This window comes from Acanthochromis polyacanthus, chromosome 3 (assembly GCF_021347895.1).
Source record: "Acanthochromis polyacanthus isolate Apoly-LR-REF ecotype Palm Island chromosome 3, KAUST_Apoly_ChrSc, whole genome shotgun sequence".
NCBI classification, from domain to species: Eukaryota; Metazoa; Chordata; class Actinopteri; family Pomacentridae; genus Acanthochromis; species Acanthochromis polyacanthus.
In genome coordinates this window covers 15987375-16006331 of record NC_067115.1, presented here as the reverse complement: position 1 = coordinate 16006331, position 18957 = coordinate 15987375, and the positions used below count along the sequence as shown (strand labels likewise).

The window sequence follows — 18957 nt, the reverse complement described above, 5'->3', positions numbered from 1 at the left end:
AATGGGAACGGATATACGTATTACTTACTGGCCAAATCCAAGTACGGCAGCAGCTGTTTAGATTGAGTGTTTAGTCATCGCCCTCTGCTTCAGTCGCTGTTCCCCCCTCCTCTCTTTTTGTCTCTCGTCGAGAGTGTCGTGAATAGCTCCTGAAATAGAGGCCACTGGGGCGATAGAGGGAAAGCTGGTGTGGACAGAGGGGGGTTTATGTTCACAAGCAATGTGATACGGTTCCAGTGTGAGAAATGTGTTCACAGGCAAAGATATGGAGTGAAAGAAAAGAGCTAAAAGAGTGGCATGAGGGAGACAAGACCCAACGGATAAAGTGAAAGAGAGGAAAAGGGAGAGAGAGAGAAAGCAAAAGACTTAGACTGAGAGACAGAGAGAGAGAGAGAGAGAGAGAGAGAGAAAGAGAGAGGGAGGGGTGGGGAATCAGAGGGAGAGCGAGGCTGGTGGGGGGGGGGGGCCTCAGACTGAGAGTCTGATTTTGAGAGAAGAAAGCTGGTGAAGGTTCACTGTTGTTTTCCTGCCTCACATAGAAATATCCTCTACAAGAAGGACACATCTTTTTAATTGTTTCACTCTGATAGATTTTTTTTGTGTGGATTTATTGACGTTGGACTACAGATCTTTCTTGAACTTTTGTGAGACTTTTTGAGACCTTTGTGAACTTCTAATTACTGGATCAGATTACAGTAATTCACAGCTCTGGTTTTCTGAAGTCAACATCTGGTGGGAATATTGCTTGGCTTTGACATGGGATTTAAAAAGGACCTACTTCTTCTTGGTGAGTTTATCAATGAGAGCATACTGTGTGTGTGTATGTGTGATTAACTGGGTGGATGTGTGACCGCTGAGGGGGGAAAAAAAGAAACAAAAAGTACAGGGAAGTTCGAAAACTGTTTTACACTTCAGTTGAGGTACTTCTTCTTTTTGTCAGATACTCTGTTATGAAATATGTGAAACTTTGCAATTTGTCAGATTAGTAGCCTCCAAGTTTTGAATTTCTCACTGTCATATACTAAATATAATGAATTACAACTTGTGGATTTGATAGTAGAAGTAAATGTTGTGTCTAATTGACATGGGTAGGTCCAGTCATGTTAACCCTCCCAGACAGTGAGCTCTGCCCCCCAACTGTGTTTTCTTGCAGTGGTTTTGGACCAAAGGTCAGAGTGATTGCTGTGGAGTAAAAAACCTCTGTGACCAGACTTGATATAACATTGACCAGGTCAGTCAGAGCAGCTCTCAGGCTGTCAGCTTTGCATAAACCCAGAGCATGAATGAGCTGCTGCAACGTACAAAACTCTGATGGTGCAATGACTCACAGCAGGAACCATCTTCAGGCCTAGTTTGAATAAACCACACAAGCGGTGTAGATTTGTGGTGCAGCTGGTTAGAGAGAGCTTCACCACAAAAAGAGGTCATTTTTCAGGTGGATTTCAGAAACTAAGCTAAAAATTGGAACGGTGTGCCACTTTAGTCCACCTTCTATCTAATTCCATTTATTTAGATGTTATACGATACAGTATGTTGATCGTGTTTTTTGCCAACACACACAGGTATACTATTGGAAGGACATGTCATATCTAAAACGAAACTTGATAGACTGAATTACCATGTAAAACTAAACCTCAAGTCATCTTTTATAAAGGGATATAAACCTCTAAAGTATTATTTATCCAATATTAAGTTTATTTATCCATTCTGTCAAATTCTATACTAAAGAAGGGTGCAGTAAAAAACAAACAAAAGAACTGTAATGTATTAAACCTATTGGAAAATGATGGGAAATAACCATCAAATAGATAGATAGATAGTGTATCTATCTTGTTTTAGCAAACAAATTAAAGCAAAATTAGACATAATATTTGTTTTTCTTTTCATTGTAGCTAATTTAATTTACAAACTGTTTTCCTTTAAATTATAAAGAAATATTTCTGAAACTATAATACATTTATGAATGTATTTTAACAATATTATATGTTAAATGTTTGAAACAAAGACATTTTAAATGCTTTTAATGTTATTTCAAATTTGAAATAATTCTAAAAAATTCATTAGGAAATGTATAAAATCAGTAAAAAGTACCTAAAATTAAGTTTTTCCTGTGGAGGATCACGGGTCTCATACAACTGGATGAAAAGCGATACATCCAGGACAAATCAGCAGCCAGTTGCACCCCCAGCACAAAAACATACACGATGCATGCTCATATTCACACCTTGTATCACCAGCCAGCCTACTGGGAATATCTTTAGGAAGAAGTTGAAGCTCTAAGAGAAAATCTATGCAACACAGGGAGAACATGAAAACTCAGAAAGTCTGAGCAGCAGATTCAAACCTTCTTGCTGTGAGACGACAGCGCTGACCGCTGCACCAACATTTCCCAGCAGTTCATCTATTATTTTCTTTATTTACTGATCAATTTAGCTTCTTTTTCACATTCACGCTATTGTTTGCTCAGCACTCAATATAACACAAGTTATTAAAGCTGCTCTGATCAAACGACTCATTAAAAATGATCACCAAACACTGCAGTTTCCCTCAGTGCTGATGAGCGTTTTAGCTTCTTTCGACACATTTTGGTTTTCCTGCTTGTTGTTCTCATTAGTTTTATCTCCAGTGGTGACAATGTCAGATAAATCTACTGTGATCTCATCAAATAACACAAAGATGAAGTTAATCAGCAGCTTGTGAATATAATGATACAAAATAAACCAAAAAAAATTCCACTTTCTTTCAGTATCTATCTTTCATGGGTTAGTAAACTGAAACGTTTCCTTAATTAATGTGTTGAGCAGTAAACATGTGACTTAATAGCACTTAATAATCAGATTAAATGAGGTCTGTGGGTTATGTGGGTTTCACATGCATGCATACATTTGCCTCACATGTGACATACGGGCTAAAGAAACACAGACAAGCCTCAGTGTTTGCAAAAACGGAAACAGTTCGCTTAGAGAGAGCCCAAATATAAATCAGCAAAAGAGGGGAGACAGAGAAATGCAACACACAGTTTACAGAGAAATAGGGGGCAGAAGAGACACACAGTGAGCGCAGTATATCCAACACACAACTATTCTAATTTACAGCAGAGCTTATTGGTGAATGAAGTCAGCTGTGAGCGGAGCATAAAGTTGGTCTTTGAATATATCCAGGCCTAGTTTCTGTCTACAGATGCTTCATCATATCATTAAACATAACCACAGTGCTTCACACACTCACTGCCACTGTCTGCTTTCCTGTGGAGTTACTATGGGAGCTCCAGCCTCATCACACAACAACAGAAGGCTCATTGTGATCGAAGGAGGGAAATGCAGACGAAGGATCTGGGAGAGCTGAACGCCATGTGTGCAGGCTGCTGTTTTCTGCCTTATCAGTGACTCATTTAGCAAGAAAAATGTGACTGACGTGTGTCTGGGGGCTGGTTGTTGGAGTTTAACAGGAGGAAGAAAACAAAGTCGCAATACTAACTGTGTGCCCAGTCTTAGGTGAATGTGTTAGCAGTAAACACAGTACAGCTGAGGCTGACAGGAACGCCTTTTATGTAGATGACACTAAAACGAAGTATAATCCACATTCCCACTGTGGATTCATAGGCCATTGCTCTCTGTTCCCTACATTTCACAAATATATCATTACTTAGAACCATTACTAAGCTTTGGAAGCTAGAAAAGATCATTGTAATAGCCTGAATGAGATTTCTGAGACGTTTCTGTACAACTTCACCACTGAAAATGTACAGAGAATAAAGGCTAACATTACAGTTGACATTTTCTGTGGTATTTTTTACACATATTTTTAATCTTTTTAGTGTCTTTGTTTATTGGAAATCATGCACATATTTGTGGTTCTTTGAACTATTACAGGTTCTTCATGGTTATTTTCATTATTGATTTTTCTGCAGGCTATTTTCTGAATTTTTCTTTAATCAACCATTTGGTTTGTAAAACATCAGAAAACAGCAAGAAATGCCTGTCACAATTTCTCAAATCCTAAGTTGGTAGCTTGTAATTTCTTCTGTCTGACCAACAGTTTGCAACCCAAAATGCTGTAATGGAAGGGGCAGAAATTACACAGATTCTTATATTCACAGTTCATAGTAATTTTTTTAAAATCAATAAGTGTTGCTTGTTTGGAATGGGCCCACAGGTTACTTTAGGGTTTTATGGGTCCATGTTGTCCCTCAGAGTGACTGATTTTGTGTTTGGCCAAATGATACATCAAGAGCCACAATCAGTTCAAATGTCCCTTCAAAAGTGAACCTATTAAGGTTATTTGAAATGAAAGTTTATATAACCTTAATAAGATTGTAAGATTATTGAATTATTATCAAAGTAATAGTTTTTCTCTCTTTTTCTGCAGGACTAGTGTGTCTGCTGGGAAAATGTGACTCTGAATGTGGATTGGGCTACTCCGTGAATGAAAATGATAAATGTGTGGGTAAGTCAGCCATCCTTTTAAATAACCCTGTACACTGTCTTGTTTCTGTCCACCAAAACTCAAACACTAATGGTGCGCATGTTATGCAATGCAATGCCACTTGCTGGAGTCCAGCAGGAAAAAAATCACTTTTTTTGATGACATTCCCCATCGTTTTTCCATTTTAGGCATTTTATCCGGAGTGGATTACAATGAAAACAACAGTGGAAGAGGTTTACACTGCTAGATCACTGCATTTGGCAGTGATCTAGCAGTGTAAACAAGCAGCTAATGAGAGAGATTACAGAACATTTAAATATCAGACAAAAACTAAAACGCTGCCACAGAAAATGTTGTGTTTTATATGTACTGATCTCTTCATGCTCCTGTATTCAAATCTACAGATAGAGATGAGTGTAAAGAAATCGAGGAACCATGTGGGAAAAACTCAAACTGCTTTAACACACTAGGCAGCTTCTACTGTCAGTGTCTTTCTGGGTTCGAACACGGTGGTCCTAGCCAAAACTTCACAGCATTTTCTGGAGTACAGTGCCAAGGTAAGTGTGTCTGTCTGTGTGTCAGTGAGATGTGTCTCTCCAGTCTTTTTCTTAACTAACGTGATTGGGAGCTACAACTGCACCTGTCATGCTGGATACACCAACGGCAGCAACGGCAGCAACCCTGGACACTGTGAAGGAGAGCAGTGGTGTTTTCTTAGTGTGCAAAATCATTTAAAGTGAAATTTTGGCTCCACCCAGTTGGTAATAAGTGGGTTCTGATGTGACGAGTTTGAGTTTTTATTTTAAGCTCGTTTTCCACATTTTACGCAACCGCTTTTTGTCAAACATCTCCATTCAGTTCACAAATGTGCTTTGTTAGAATGGATAACAGGGTAACAATGTTGTCAAAACAGACAGGAAACTGAGTGTGCACAGAGTGAATGTCAATGTGAACGAGGAAGCTCATCACACACTCGTCACTCTACAACAGAAGCATTTAAAGAAATTAAATTCTCACCAACAGAAAGAGACATTAGACTGACAGTAGGGTTTTTTGCTTTAGCTTGAAAATTATGAAGTAAATGTTGATTGCACAACACAACGTCTACAGAACAACAATAGACATGTTCCTTATAAGCTTCGAAAATGTGTCTGTTGCCACTTTAAAGCTTATCAAAATAACTCCACTGACTGCTGCTTGTGAAGGCGAGCCACAGTTTATTTATTTAGCGCATCTGAAAAGTGCCAAAGTGCTTCACGGGTTAAAAATGTGACTGACGTGCCACATTATCAAGTTTAAATATTGCTGTTGACACCCTATAGTGTTGTTTTTTGGTGTGAATTTACTTGAGTAATTTACATATATAAGGTTAAAACCCTACAAAAAATGATGTAAAAGTGCAACTTTGGCTGAGTATAAGGAATTTTAAGGCTAAGATTCTACAGTATTATTAATTATAGAAATTAATCTTACTAATGTTGAGCTAAAGTGTCAGCCCTACAAAATATACCTCAAAATGCAACAAATTCAGGAATTCACCAAATCCCTGATGAGAAAGCATTGTTTTTATTTTGTAATTTGTGTTTTTAAATAAGTAGAAAACCATCATACTTTTTGCCACAAATAGTCTGCACTCAGACAAAACCAAAACCCCTGAGAAGCGAGAAGAAATATGTTTATTTATTTATTTATTTATTGTTTGTTTGTTTGTTTGTTTGTTTTGTTACAACCATAGATTGTAATGGTAATGTCAGTACATAATAAGAACAGACGCTCTGACAACAATCTTTGGAATTTTACACCAAATAAAGTGGGGTTCTTTGTAATGAAATTTTCTAAGTTCCTGTGATGATCTCAATAAAGGTCGTACATTCTTGTGCGTCATCATGATTATATCTGACCTAAACAGCAAAGCCATCTCCAGCCTCCTGCTAGTTTTAATTACAGCTCTTCACTATCCTGAAATGGCAAGACAGCATCTCACGACACTGTTTGCCAGGAAAACTCAGAAATGCCTCTAAGATCCTTTTGCCAGCGCTGAAAGACTCACACGGCTGCAGAGATGTTTGTTCCCCTGTGGGCTTAGGCAATACCTTCTATATTCAGACTTGTTTCCGCCTATCTCACCAAAATCAGCATCCCAGAGGAATGACCGTCTATCTTTCTGTCCTCATGCAGATATAAATGAATGCATGGACGCTAAAATAAAGGAAAACATCTGCGGAAAGAAAGGAACTTGTCAGAATGTTGATGGGAGTTACTGGTGCAAGTGTGAAGAAGGTTACGCCAATTATGGAAACAAGAGCACACTATGCTTAGGTGAGTTTGTGAATTCTGTTTTCCTTCATCTCCTTTGCTTATTTGGGATAGATTGTGTAATACATAGCTTTATTTCCTCATATAAAGGAACTAGAGGTTCACACCTTCATTACTTAACCTTCTAAACACAGTACAGTGTCATTCACACCATATTTCTGCCATAGCAGTGGGGGGACAAAATGTCATGCACTAGTTCCAGTTAGTCTTCTAAGTCTCACTCCTTGTAGCTTTGCTTTGTTAATTTGGTTGTGAAAGCCTGCTGCATATTCTGTACTTTCTGTGTTAACTAACCTCTTTCCAGGCAGCCTGTGGTTTGTCTCACAATCCTGATCAGATGCAGTTTACTACTGCTGCTTTTCTGTGAAGATTTTATCACACTCTTCTGCTTACTATGCATGTCGAAGTTGATAACTTGTTTCCACTTATCTCAACAAAATCCTCATCTCAGAGTAATGACCGTCTATCTTTCTGTCCTCATTCAGATATAGATGAATGCAATGACGCTGACAAAAACGAAGACATCTGTGGAAAGAAAGGAACTTGTCAGAATGCTGATGGGAGTTACTGGTGCACGTGTGACAAAGGTTACACCAATTATGGAAAAGAAAGAGCACCATGCTTACGTGAGTTTGTGAATTCTGTTTCCCTTCATCTCCTTTGCTTATTTCAGATAAATTTTGTCATACATATCTTTATTTCCTCATATTCCTCATATAAAGGAACTAGAGGTTCACACTTTCGTTACTTAACCTTCTAAACACAGTACAATGTCAATCACACCATACATATGCCATATCAGCGAAGGGATAAAATGTCATGCACTAGTCCCAGTTAGTCTTCTAAGTCTCATTCCTTGTAGTTTTGCTTTGTTAACTTGGTTGTGAAAGCCTGCTTTACATTCTGTACTTTCTATATTGACTGGCCTCTTTCCAGGCAGCCTGTGGTTTGTCTTACAATCCTGATCAGATGCAGTTTAGTACTGTTGCTTTTCTGTGAAGATTTTCTCACACTCTTCTGCTTGCTGTAGATGTCAAATGTGACAACAGTTGAATGTTTCACTTTGTGTCATCTAGAGCTTGACTGTGATACCTTCAGTAACAACAGCAGGCCTTCACAGGTAAGATTTACTGCACAATTATGAGCATAATTGCAACAATTAAAAACACAAAAAATTCTAAAAGCTGCTGTAGAGGATTTATCTTTAAGTTGTCCTCAATTACATTTCAGCTCCCTTTCTTTATTTCAAGCACCACTCTATGGCCTTGCAGGGTTTGGTATACATGATCTTCACCAAAGCTGAATAGTCTCATTATTCTGTGTCTCTTTTTCTCATAGTCGCTTGGAGGCCTGGCAGGCATTTTGTCCATGATGAGAAACAGCTGTTTGAGTCTGTCTAACCCAAGCACTGCTGGTGTAGGGAAGGTTGATGGAGAAGCGCTACTGGAGGTCAGAAAAAATACACAAAACACACACTCACTCTTAAACCACATGCAAATGCAGGTGGGATTCTCAATGTCCCTCATGTCCTGCATCTTGGACAGAAACTTTTCACAGCTGCTGAGGTGATCCTGTCTCCCAGACAACTGGGCAGCAGTGACGGTGTGACCGACTTGCTCAACACAATGGAGCACTCTATTTTGCTGATCGGCCCTCAGCTCAAAGCCAACCGAACCAAGATAGAGACCACAGAGACAGGTAGCAAAATTTAATCCAAAAGCTCATTATGTGATCCGCACATCTGAAAACAGCTAACGAGGTTTACCATTTGTTATCTTCCTAAATAGATGTAGAGATTGCTGTTCAAAGAGGAAAGACCCGACCAACTGGACCAATCCATTTGATGAATGAAAACGCTAGCCTCGACACTGACTGGACAACAGCAGCTGGGATGGGAACATACCCCGGTAACCTCTCCTCTCTTTTCATAAAAAAGTCACATTTTTCAACCACAATATATTCATAGTCGGAATGTCTTTCACAGGTTTTGCTCTGGCTGCACTGTTGACCTACAAGAACCTTGACAAATCCATGAATGAGTCTTTTGAGGATCTCAAAGAACCTAATAAAGATGGTGTGGAACCCTCCTTCCAGGTGTCCTCCCGAGTTGTGTCTGTTGTGGTCTCCAACCCGTCCACTCAGAAACTGAATCGTGCTGTTAACATCACCCTCAGACATCTACAGGTGGGCCCCTTACAGTGGTCCCACTTTATCTGATGTGTCATTTCTCTCGATCATTTTCGATTAACAGCGCATCTTTGCTGTACTGGTTTTGGTTTAGGACAAAGAGGAGTCCTCTGAGATGAAGTACATCTGCGCATACTGGAATGAAACAGGAGTCTGGTCCACAGCTGGTTGCTCACCGCAGCACTCTAATGCCACACACACTTTGTGTTCATGTAAACATCTGAGCAGTTTTGCTGTGCTCATGGCCCTTTACCCCATGGAGGTAAGAAATGGTTAAACACACCTAAATAGACACCTAAATAAAATGTCAATTTCTTCAACACATTTAGCTTATTAGTTTCTTACACCATGAACATACTGATGTTACAAAACTTCACAAAAATGCTTCCTGGGTTGACAGCCAAAGACATGATAGTTTTTCACTCGTAACGTTGTGTCAGGAGATTATTAGGTGCGAACCCAGGTGTAAACCCTCAAGGCAGGCAGATAGAGACAAAACTTTAATAAAATGTTACGAACAAAGGTTAACAGAAATAGAAACAAAAGAAAAAAAACTAAGTCGAAGTCCACATGATATCTACATTACAAATCCCATCTAAACAAATCCAAATAACGCCAAAAAAGACGAGCAGGCAGGTAACTGTCAGTTAACACAAGAAAGTAGCAAATGGAACAAATGGACTTACACACTGAAAACATATTGAGGAGATAAGCCAAAGGTGAAGAACATTCTAGGAAATGCAGAGAGGGGAGAAACAGGGTCAAAGGGGCAAGGAAACACCAGCAACTTGCAAGAGAAGGGGAATTCAAACTAAAACAGGAACTACACAGAAAACAAAACCAAAACCCAAATACCATGACCAAGTTGCAGACTAAAGATGCGCATGGAACCTGTTTTAACAAGCATTACTAATAAATTACTGCATGCAGTGTAAAAGGCAAGAAGAGAGTTTTTCACCAACCATTGAGTTTTTAGAGCTTTTTTGTAAAACAAAAATGAATGTCTTTTTCTTCATTGTTACTGTCTGGAAACTCGCCCAGAAGTTCACCAACCTCAACCCAGACCTCATTACCATTTGGGTTTGTGACCACTAAAGCAGTCAGTAAGTTTATAAATAGATAAATAAAACCATCTATCTAGATATATCTATGTGTATCTATGTAAAATCATCTTTTAAAACCATTGTAAACTACCTACCAGTTGGTGACTAGCTGGCACAAGGGAGCATTTTGCATGTAAAAAAAAAAAAAAGCAAAAATCTGGAGATGGGATAGTCTGATCTACTAATGAAAGTATGATGGCCAACAAACTTGCAGTTCTTTTTCCCTCATGAACTCACTCAGCTATAGCTACACCAGCCGATTAACCTACCCATACCGGCCTCCGGTTACTCACGTCATGTCTTCTCTTCTAGCACACCTTTGGGCTCTTGCTGGTGACCAAGATTGGGCTGACCATCTCCCTGCTGTGTCTGGTGTTGTGCATCCTGACATTCGTGTTCTGCCGATCCATACAAGGCACTCGTACCACCATCCACCTGCACCTCTGCATCTGCCTTTTCTTAGCTGATCTCATCTTCCTGGCCGGCATTTCTCGAACTAAACCTGAGGTATGTTTGTAGGAGCAAACTGTGAGTTCACTTACATGGAATGCAGTGAATAAAAATGAAATTTGATGTTTACATTTGGTTGACCCACTGGACACAGCTGGACCTGGAGCTAAGTGTTATCTTTTATTTAACTGCATTTGTGCTCACAGCAACATCATGTGCCAGTGAGGGATGCGGTCCATACCTATAAATAAACTGCATTTAACGTGTAATTGCATCACATGAGGCCCATCTTAAGGTATAGAAGCTACAAAGTAGAGCCTGTTTCATACTAACAGTAACTTAAAGGGGAACTTCGGTTTTTTTCAACCTGGGGTCTGTTTCCATATGTAATTTCATACATGTGACTGATGGAGAAATGAATTTTTGACATAGCTCCAGTATTTAGCCAGGCAGGCAGCTTAGCAGCTCAGCTAGCAGCTCGGCTAGCGAAAAGTATGGGGCAGCTGGCCCCCCCCGCGGCAAAGTCCGCCCTAACGTGCTTTTTGGCGCGAGCTATCACGCAATTTCAGAACGAGATTTGCTTTCTAGCGTCCTGAGATTTGGATACAGACCACAACAAAGAGCGATCGCCAGGTAATGTGGAGGTTTTCGTTCACTTCTCATCTCTAGTATGTTGTGGGACACTCATTGAGACCATCTGAGCCGGTCAGTGTGGGGCAAAAAGCAGGTTAGGGCGGACTTTGACGTGGGGGGGGCCAGTTGCCCCATACTTTCCGCTAGCCGAGCTGCTAGCTGAGCTGCTAAGCTGCCTGCCTGGCTAAATACTGGAGCTATGTCGAAAATTCATTTCTCCATCACTTACATGTATGAAATTACATACGGAAACAGACCCCAGGTTGAAAAAAAACGAAGTTCCCCTTTAAGAGCATTCGTGTGATATTAAACCTCAAACCCCATCTTCCTGCCACACTGCTGTAGAATACCCTTGTGGTTTACCTGAGGCACAAAAAGGGAAAAAATATAGTTTTTCGTAGACAGTACACTTGAGCATGCTCACTAGACCTCTTCAAATTTCACCTTTTTCAACAAACATATGCAAACTGATATTATTCCCATTTTCCAAGGTCTAAATTAACTAAATATACCAGTTACTTTGATCTTGGACCTTGGCCATGCCTGCCTCAACAGCCTGTGTAAATTTTACCTCATTTTAATGCACAAACAATTGGGACACTGCAAAAAATCAACGTGGTAGTATGATAGCACTGCATTGACACATATATTGCATGAGAAACTGTCAGATAGGATGTCACTAATACATATAGTGTCACTTGTTTAATGTGGCTTTCTTGGAACTGTCAAATTTGTCCCTGTGGTACTTCACAGGTACTTACACAGGTGTTCATGTGTTTACTACCATATGCAAGAACAATTTTATTGGCTTTCATTTGGTACCACTTTCAATACTACAGCATCAACCTCTGGGAAGCTACAATGAAAACAAGGACGTAATATCTCGAATTTTGCAGCGTTTTTGAAAAACGTCAACAATAACATTACATGGCTCTTGAGGCAGGCATAGCCAAGGTCCAAGATCAAAGTAATTGATATATTTAGTTAATTTAGACCTTGGAGAATGGGAATAATATCACTTTGCATATGTTTGATGAAAAAGGTCAAATTTGAAGAGGTCTTATGCTCACGATGGTGCGGAACCTCACAAAATGAGAACAGGGAAGTTTAGAATTGAGCGAGGACCATTGTCACAGTGTTGCTTGAAATTGTCAGTTTTAACCCAACATGTCTGTGTAGAGTTCAACCATCTAGGTGCTGGTAATCCGAGGAACTTCAGTAGGAAGCAACTAGACCTTTCCTTGTTTGTTTTTGAAGATGTTTCACTTCTCATCCAAGAGGCTTTAACCCTTCTTTAGAACTGAAAAGCTTCTTCAAGAACATAAAAGAGAAGTCTTGCTGCTTTTTGCTGAAGCTCCCAGAATTACCTCATATGTCCCAATAAGTCGTACAGTTTGAGGAACTGGTGTTTTACTTATTTGTAACTAATGTGTGTAAGTATGCATTTTTTTTTTCATTTGGAAAGAAGGACATATACGGGTATTTCTGCTTTTGCTAAAGTGAAAGATAGTTCTACTAGTTCCACCACTGTGCTCATTTCAGTTAGTATGACTGTAACCTTAATAAGATGATCCAAAATCTCTATTTGTGTGACTAATTTCAATTCAAAATCTTATTTTTTGTGGGTTTTGAAAGCGCTGACACCTGTTTTTTCTCCATACAGGGCGGCTGCAGGTCTGTTGCAGCGATGCTTCATTTCTTCTTCTTGGGTGTTTTCACATGGATGCTGCTAGAAGGGGTGCAGCTGTACCGTATGGTTGTCCTGGTGTTTAATGCCACCATCAGGCCCGTCTACCTGTACGTCACGGGTTATGGGGCACCTCTTGCTATCGTCATGATATCTGGCATCATTAGACCAACGGGATACGGCACTGAAGAGTAGTAAGTGTGTTAGTACAGGGTGAACTATGCGGAAAGTACCTGTTTGTTGTGTGAAAGAGAGAAAATAAGAGAGACGAGTGTGTATCTTGTTTGCGTCATAGTAAGAGTGGATTAATCACACTTGCCGTTATCTGTCTCCATGGCGTAATGAACACCCTGTCTTGAACATGTGTTTCCTCCCTCCCATCTGCAGCTGCTGGCTATCCCTGAAACACGGCCTCATCTGGAGCTTCTACGGCCCCGTTTGCCTCATCATCTTCCTGAATGTCTTTTTCTTCATCGTCACTGTGTGGAAGCTCGCCCAGAAGTTCACCAGCCTCAACCCAGACCTCTCCAAGCTGCACAAAATTAAGTCAGTCTGTGTTTATTTGAACGTGTGTCAAACTGTGTGGATCTCTGCTGCTGTTGTAATGTTACCCTCGCCTTCCCCACTGCACAACCAGGCACTAAGATAAAACATATATAGATTCAATAGGGCAGCTTTGGAATTGAGAAATGCTTTGATGGAAAGAATGTGGGAGTTTTGTAAACAGAAAAACGGAGGGAATGTTTTGATAGTACGAACTCTTCTCTCGGATGGGCTGCTACTGAGAGGCTTTACCCCCAAAACCTGTCTCTCTCTGCAGTTTGATCTTCTTTTTTTTTTTTTTTTACTCCACTCTGAATAAAAATGTGCAGCTGCAAAACACATCGGAGCCAAAATGAAAAAGCTTCTCCCTTTGGATGCAATGATTCATCAATCAGTGACGTGTCATTTAGTCCAAGGAATTGTGAAACTTGAACTTTTTGTGCAAAAAGCAAGCAAGAAAGGAGTTTATTCAGTCAAAGAAAAACTCAGAAAGCATTAGATTATGCTTCAAATGTTCGTGTGGTTTGTGTCAGTGGAAAAATGTGTATCCTGTTCACATTTTGGGTGTTTTTGTTTGATTAATGAGTCATGGGTAAGTTGGTGAATCTTTAAAAGAACCACTCACTGATTCTGCGGGATTGAAATCAAAACCTGATCCCCTTATTCATAGGGAAAATAAGGACACATCAGTGAATAGTACAAAGAGCCCATGCAGAGGGGTTTGGCAGAGAGAGTTTTTGCAATACTGGGCCCCTTTTATGTTAATCTTTCATATTTATCAGTCGCCTTTGGCTTGTCTTCTTCCACAAGCTTGCAATTGACAGTAACCTGATAAAAACAAAATTCTGTTCTGTTGCTTTTTCCCCCTGTCATCGTCTATTTTCTTTCCTTTCACTCCTGAGGGGTTTTCCAGATAGTGCAGCAGTAACTGAGTCATCCATGGATAATCTCTCTGTCTGTGTCTCCTTTACTCACCTCCATGTCCCATCCTCTTTCTCCTTCTGCAGAGCTTTCACAGTGACAGCTATAGCCCAGATGTGTATCTTGGGTCTGATGTGGGTGTTTGGGGCCTTCTTGTTTCAAGAGGGAACAACAGTGGTGGCGTATATCTTCACCATTCTCAACAGCTTACAGGGTGCACTGGTCTTCATCATGCACTGCCTGCTGTCTAAACAGGTAGGATATATTAGGGTTGCATAAGTGTGAAGCTTGGCATTGACACGAGACATTACCACAATAGATTAAAAGAAGAAAAAATCAACTGAAGGATAAAATGTGATGGCAAAGATCTTATATTGAGCCAGAGGTGGCAGCTGCAGATTTTTTTTTTTCTGATGTTCTGATGCCCTCTGCAGGTGAGAGATGAGTACGCCCATTTCCTCTCCTGTATCTGCACACCACAGAAGAAGAGATACTCGGACTTCAGCACCACCAATCCCTCCAGCAGTCACTCACAAGTAAGTATGCAGAGATATTACTCATCTCTATTGAAAAATATTTGAGAACAGTTACTCATCCACAGCACTTCAGTGCAATTTTTGTTCTACTACACTTAGTTTACATCTGTAGTTACTGGTTACTCTGCAGATTTAAATTTCCCATTATAAATATGTGATCAGCTGACAAAATATGACAAATTTAAAGCACCAATTTTCCCAACATAATATGAAATAATTTAGTTAGCTTAATCTTTAACAGCCGTATAACTAAAATACTGTTTACATGTTGATGCATCAGAAGCTTCATTCCAGTACACATGTGGAAGAAATAACCTTCTCTTAAGTAGAAGTAATATATAGTCACTATAAATAGTGTTTTTCCCCTTTGAAAGTTTTACGTTTTTACTGCATTTCAGTATGGCTAATTTAATTTTGGTTTTTTGGGCAAGAATTGACAAAGATGATTTCAGGTCAAAGTGAAAACTAAATTCGACAAAGTAATGTCAGTTTATTAAAAATGAAAAATGCATAAGTCACCCTCTTGAAAGTGACTCACATAATTAAACACAGGTGCGCCTAAGTATTTCTAGAAGTCATGCAATTAGTGAATGGGAGATCAAAAGAGTGCAGTTAATGTATCTTAAGTGATTTAACTACACTGTGAAGGCAAAAGAACACATCAAGCAACTCTGTGAAAAGGTTCTATCAAACACACATCAGAAGATGGAAAAAATACAATTTACAAGTTTCTGAATATCTCTTCAAATACAGTTAAAGGCTTCATTTAGAAATGTTACATCATCATACGCACACAATCCCTACTGTGAAGCATGGTGGTGGCAGCATCATGATGTGGGGGGTGCTTTAGACCTGTAAGGCTTGTAAAGGTGGAGGTTAAAATGGGAAATCTTGGAGGGAAACCACATGCAGTCTGCAAAAAGAACTGCAAGATTTGTTTTGTTTTAACAAGACAGAGAGCAGAGAGGCAGTGTATAGTCAAAACGACACAGAAACAATTTAACAACAAAAACATGACACTTCTGGTTTGGCTACATCAGAGAACCAGCCTCAGTCCAATTGAGAACATATGGCCCATGACCCCTTGATCAGTTTTGCAACGAAAAAAATAAGGCAAACTTGCTTGACCGATTCACCCCCATCCACACAGGCCCAATGCTGTATAATAATAATAATAACAATAAAAATAATTTGGCCACAACTCAATGTTAAAAAGCATTAAAAGATGTAAATTTCGAAGAGTTTACACGTCCAAAAATGCTCATCAAAACTAAAACTAAGTCTGCAGAAAAAACAGCATCTTGCTGCTGTAGCTGTATGAGGTGAAGCTGTTTTAAACTACTCTATACAGTCAGGGAGTTTGGTCTAGTGGGTCTAAATGAAGAGGGAAGAAGAAAATTACCACGCAGCTTCACAACTCTGTTGTCATATGTTGGTCTTTGCTGTAAGGCAACAAGTATATAAAACATTTAGTGCACAGTGTCATTAGCCCAAAACCACCATTTCTGAGTTTCTCAACGTGCTGTATTTTATAAGCACATCGTATGTTTTTGTGTCTAATAACAGCTGTCACATAAAGGAGTAAAAAGTGCAGTACTCCCTGTGAATTGTAGTGATGCAGAGTGAAGCAGCATAAAAAAGACAATATGATACATTTTTACTTATAATGAAGTATATTTACAGTGTGTTGCTACTTTGGTTCAATAATTGCTGTTTCTGATGATGTGGTTTGTCTTTCTTCAGGGTTCTCGAAGTGGGCAGCACACCGGAGAATCTCAAATATGAGGAACTTTTTTCTTTAATTCTCCCCAGAAAGACAGACTGTCACACCTTCGGCCTATTTTGGCCCTGATTTTAAAGGTCTGAATCACTTCAAATAAAAATTCAGTCCCTTATTTTATCATATGTGTCCATTTAAACCACACTGAAAGTGGTGGCTCTTTACTTGGGAGTTTGGACCCACCACAGGGGTTGCAAAATGAATTGATTAAATTGATTGATTTATGAGTTAGGAAAAGGAAGCTAAAAATTGTTTTTGTGATACACAAAATTATACTGCTGTTTCTGAATTTTCTCTAATGTTTTCATATCAAAATGAAAAATCCTCTTTGGTACTGTGGATCTGCAGGCAGGTATTACTGGTCTTTAAAAGTTCATCCACCAGATTGGTTGTTTACTGCTGCAGATGGAGTTAAACTTCAGTCTTTCAGAGACTAGTGAAATAACGGGACCAAACATTTTAACAACTTTGAAGCCATAAACCTAAATCCAGTAAACTGAATCGCATCATCAGTCAATCAGCTACATTATGGGTCATACGGTCTGGCATTTACCTCATTTATTTAGTTATTTTCATTACTGATAATATTCTACAGCACTCTCTGTAGATCCAGTTGTATCGGGAAGGACTGATTTTTATTTGAGCGTAGAATAATCCGATACACGTGTTACTTATGTGACAACAGGCAAAAAAAAAAACAAAAACCGGCAACTGTTAAAAGTGTTTATTGAGGAGCTCAAGATGTGAAGCTCATAGGTTCAACAAGAACATATCACAATAATAAAATAAGCTGTATTCCCTTCAAAGTGATTCAAAGTGAGACTAATATAGATCTATTTATTTTAACGTGCAGACGATAAAGCCTAAATAATGTCGGCTGCAAGAAAATATGAGCAGCACAAGAAAACAGTTTGCACTCTATTTTATATAAATGTTTAATGTAAAAATAAGGGTGGGCGTGCTTTTTGTGTTCATGGGATCTTCTCAGATACTATTTGTTTTCATGTACTGTATTCAACAGTATGTTGTGATGGGAGAGAAACAACTGACTGATGATGCAAATTACCCATGAAGTGCCTCTGAGATTGCCCGTGTTCCCATGTGGGCTCCTGCAGAGATTTTATGTCTGTTGTTACTTTCATTCCTTAACAAAATAAGTGATTTTTAATCACTTGTGGCTATTATTGAAGAGTCTATCTTGGTTTACAATTGAGCTGTGCCCTTTTCCCACAGGTGTATGTGATTTTTTTTTTCTTATTCTTGAAATTGTAAACCAAGTAAACAAATCTGCCTGGGCAATTTGCAAAAACAGACCCACCCTTCTGATAAGCCTGCAGCTTCCTGCAATCAACCTGTGTTTATGGAATAAATTTCCATTTTGTTATTATGTTCTTTTTATAGCTGTTAGCCTGTGCCTGCACACATTGGTAGTTACTGTAAGATTGAAGTCACTTCCCTGAAATGCGAACTTCAGCAGTAATGGGAGCTGTACAGACCTGAGTTTATTTTTATTGCACTTTTCCGTTGTAAAAACAAACGTCGATGATCCAGCACACTGTCACTCGCACAGTGCATGTAATAATAAAGAAGACTTGATGACCAGCCTCACTTACTGAACCTGAACATTGTGAAAATATCTTTTTATATTTTCAGTTTTATAGAAATTTGTAAAACATGTTCTCTTTAGAGAAAATGGGAACAAATCGTGGGAGTTTAAATCTGTTTTTTTTTTACTTGAAAGATTATTTTGATTGTTAAGATTTCAGTTTCTTGGCACTTTCTAGTGTACAAACCTGATTAAAGCCACCAAGTTGTTGGTTTTAACAGCTAGATTGTTCTTCGGTTCGTAAGCGTGGCTGCATTTTTAAAAAAATGACCACCTAAACGTTTTATTTGTGCGTTGCAAAATGTATTTTTATGTGAAAAAGTTACATGCATTATGCAGCTTTTTGTGAATGTAAGAACTCGTTATTAGAATATACTATATGAACTTATTTTTTTACTTTGTTGTTATTCGTATTGTTTTCTTTAAAGACTATACATCACAAAATTTATTAAAGCTTCATCAACAAATCTCCCAAGTGTATGTTTTATTAGCTTTGGCTGCATCAAACAAACACATAAATGCATACAGAGCATACTGTATAACACAGGCAGATAGATTCAAGCTCATCATTCAGACAGACCAACATTAGAAGTGGGACTTTTCAAAGTTACTATAGTAGAAAATGTGATTTATATATGTTTATTTATTTTAAATTGTCCTACTATATGCATAATTTTTGATAATTGCATTTATAAATTCCATAGTTGGTCTTCACTATTTATCTGAGACGTTATTTAGGTTGAACACACACATAGCTTTTAAAGTTTTCT

The 18957-nt window shown here is 38.9% G+C and overlaps 1 protein-coding gene across 1 annotated transcript; it reads left to right on the top strand.

Annotated features, from left to right (window-relative positions):
- Positions 1 to 694: 694 nt before the first annotated feature.
- Positions 695 to 17285, top strand: LOC110966370 (adhesion G protein-coupled receptor E5). Its single transcript, XM_022215703.2, has 17 exons — positions 695 to 787; positions 4369 to 4446; positions 4830 to 4982; positions 6604 to 6744; positions 7227 to 7367; positions 7818 to 7861; positions 8080 to 8190; positions 8286 to 8439; positions 8529 to 8648; positions 8726 to 8925; positions 9023 to 9190; positions 10344 to 10538; positions 12778 to 12995; positions 13189 to 13347; positions 14352 to 14520; positions 14700 to 14801; positions 16545 to 17285. Exons 1-17 carry the CDS (start codon positions 757 to 759, stop codon positions 16584 to 16586), a joined length of 2226 nt encoding a protein of 741 aa, XP_022071395.2. The 5' UTR covers positions 695 to 756; the 3' UTR covers positions 16587 to 17285.
- The last annotated feature ends 1672 nt before the right edge of the window (positions 17286 to 18957 follow it).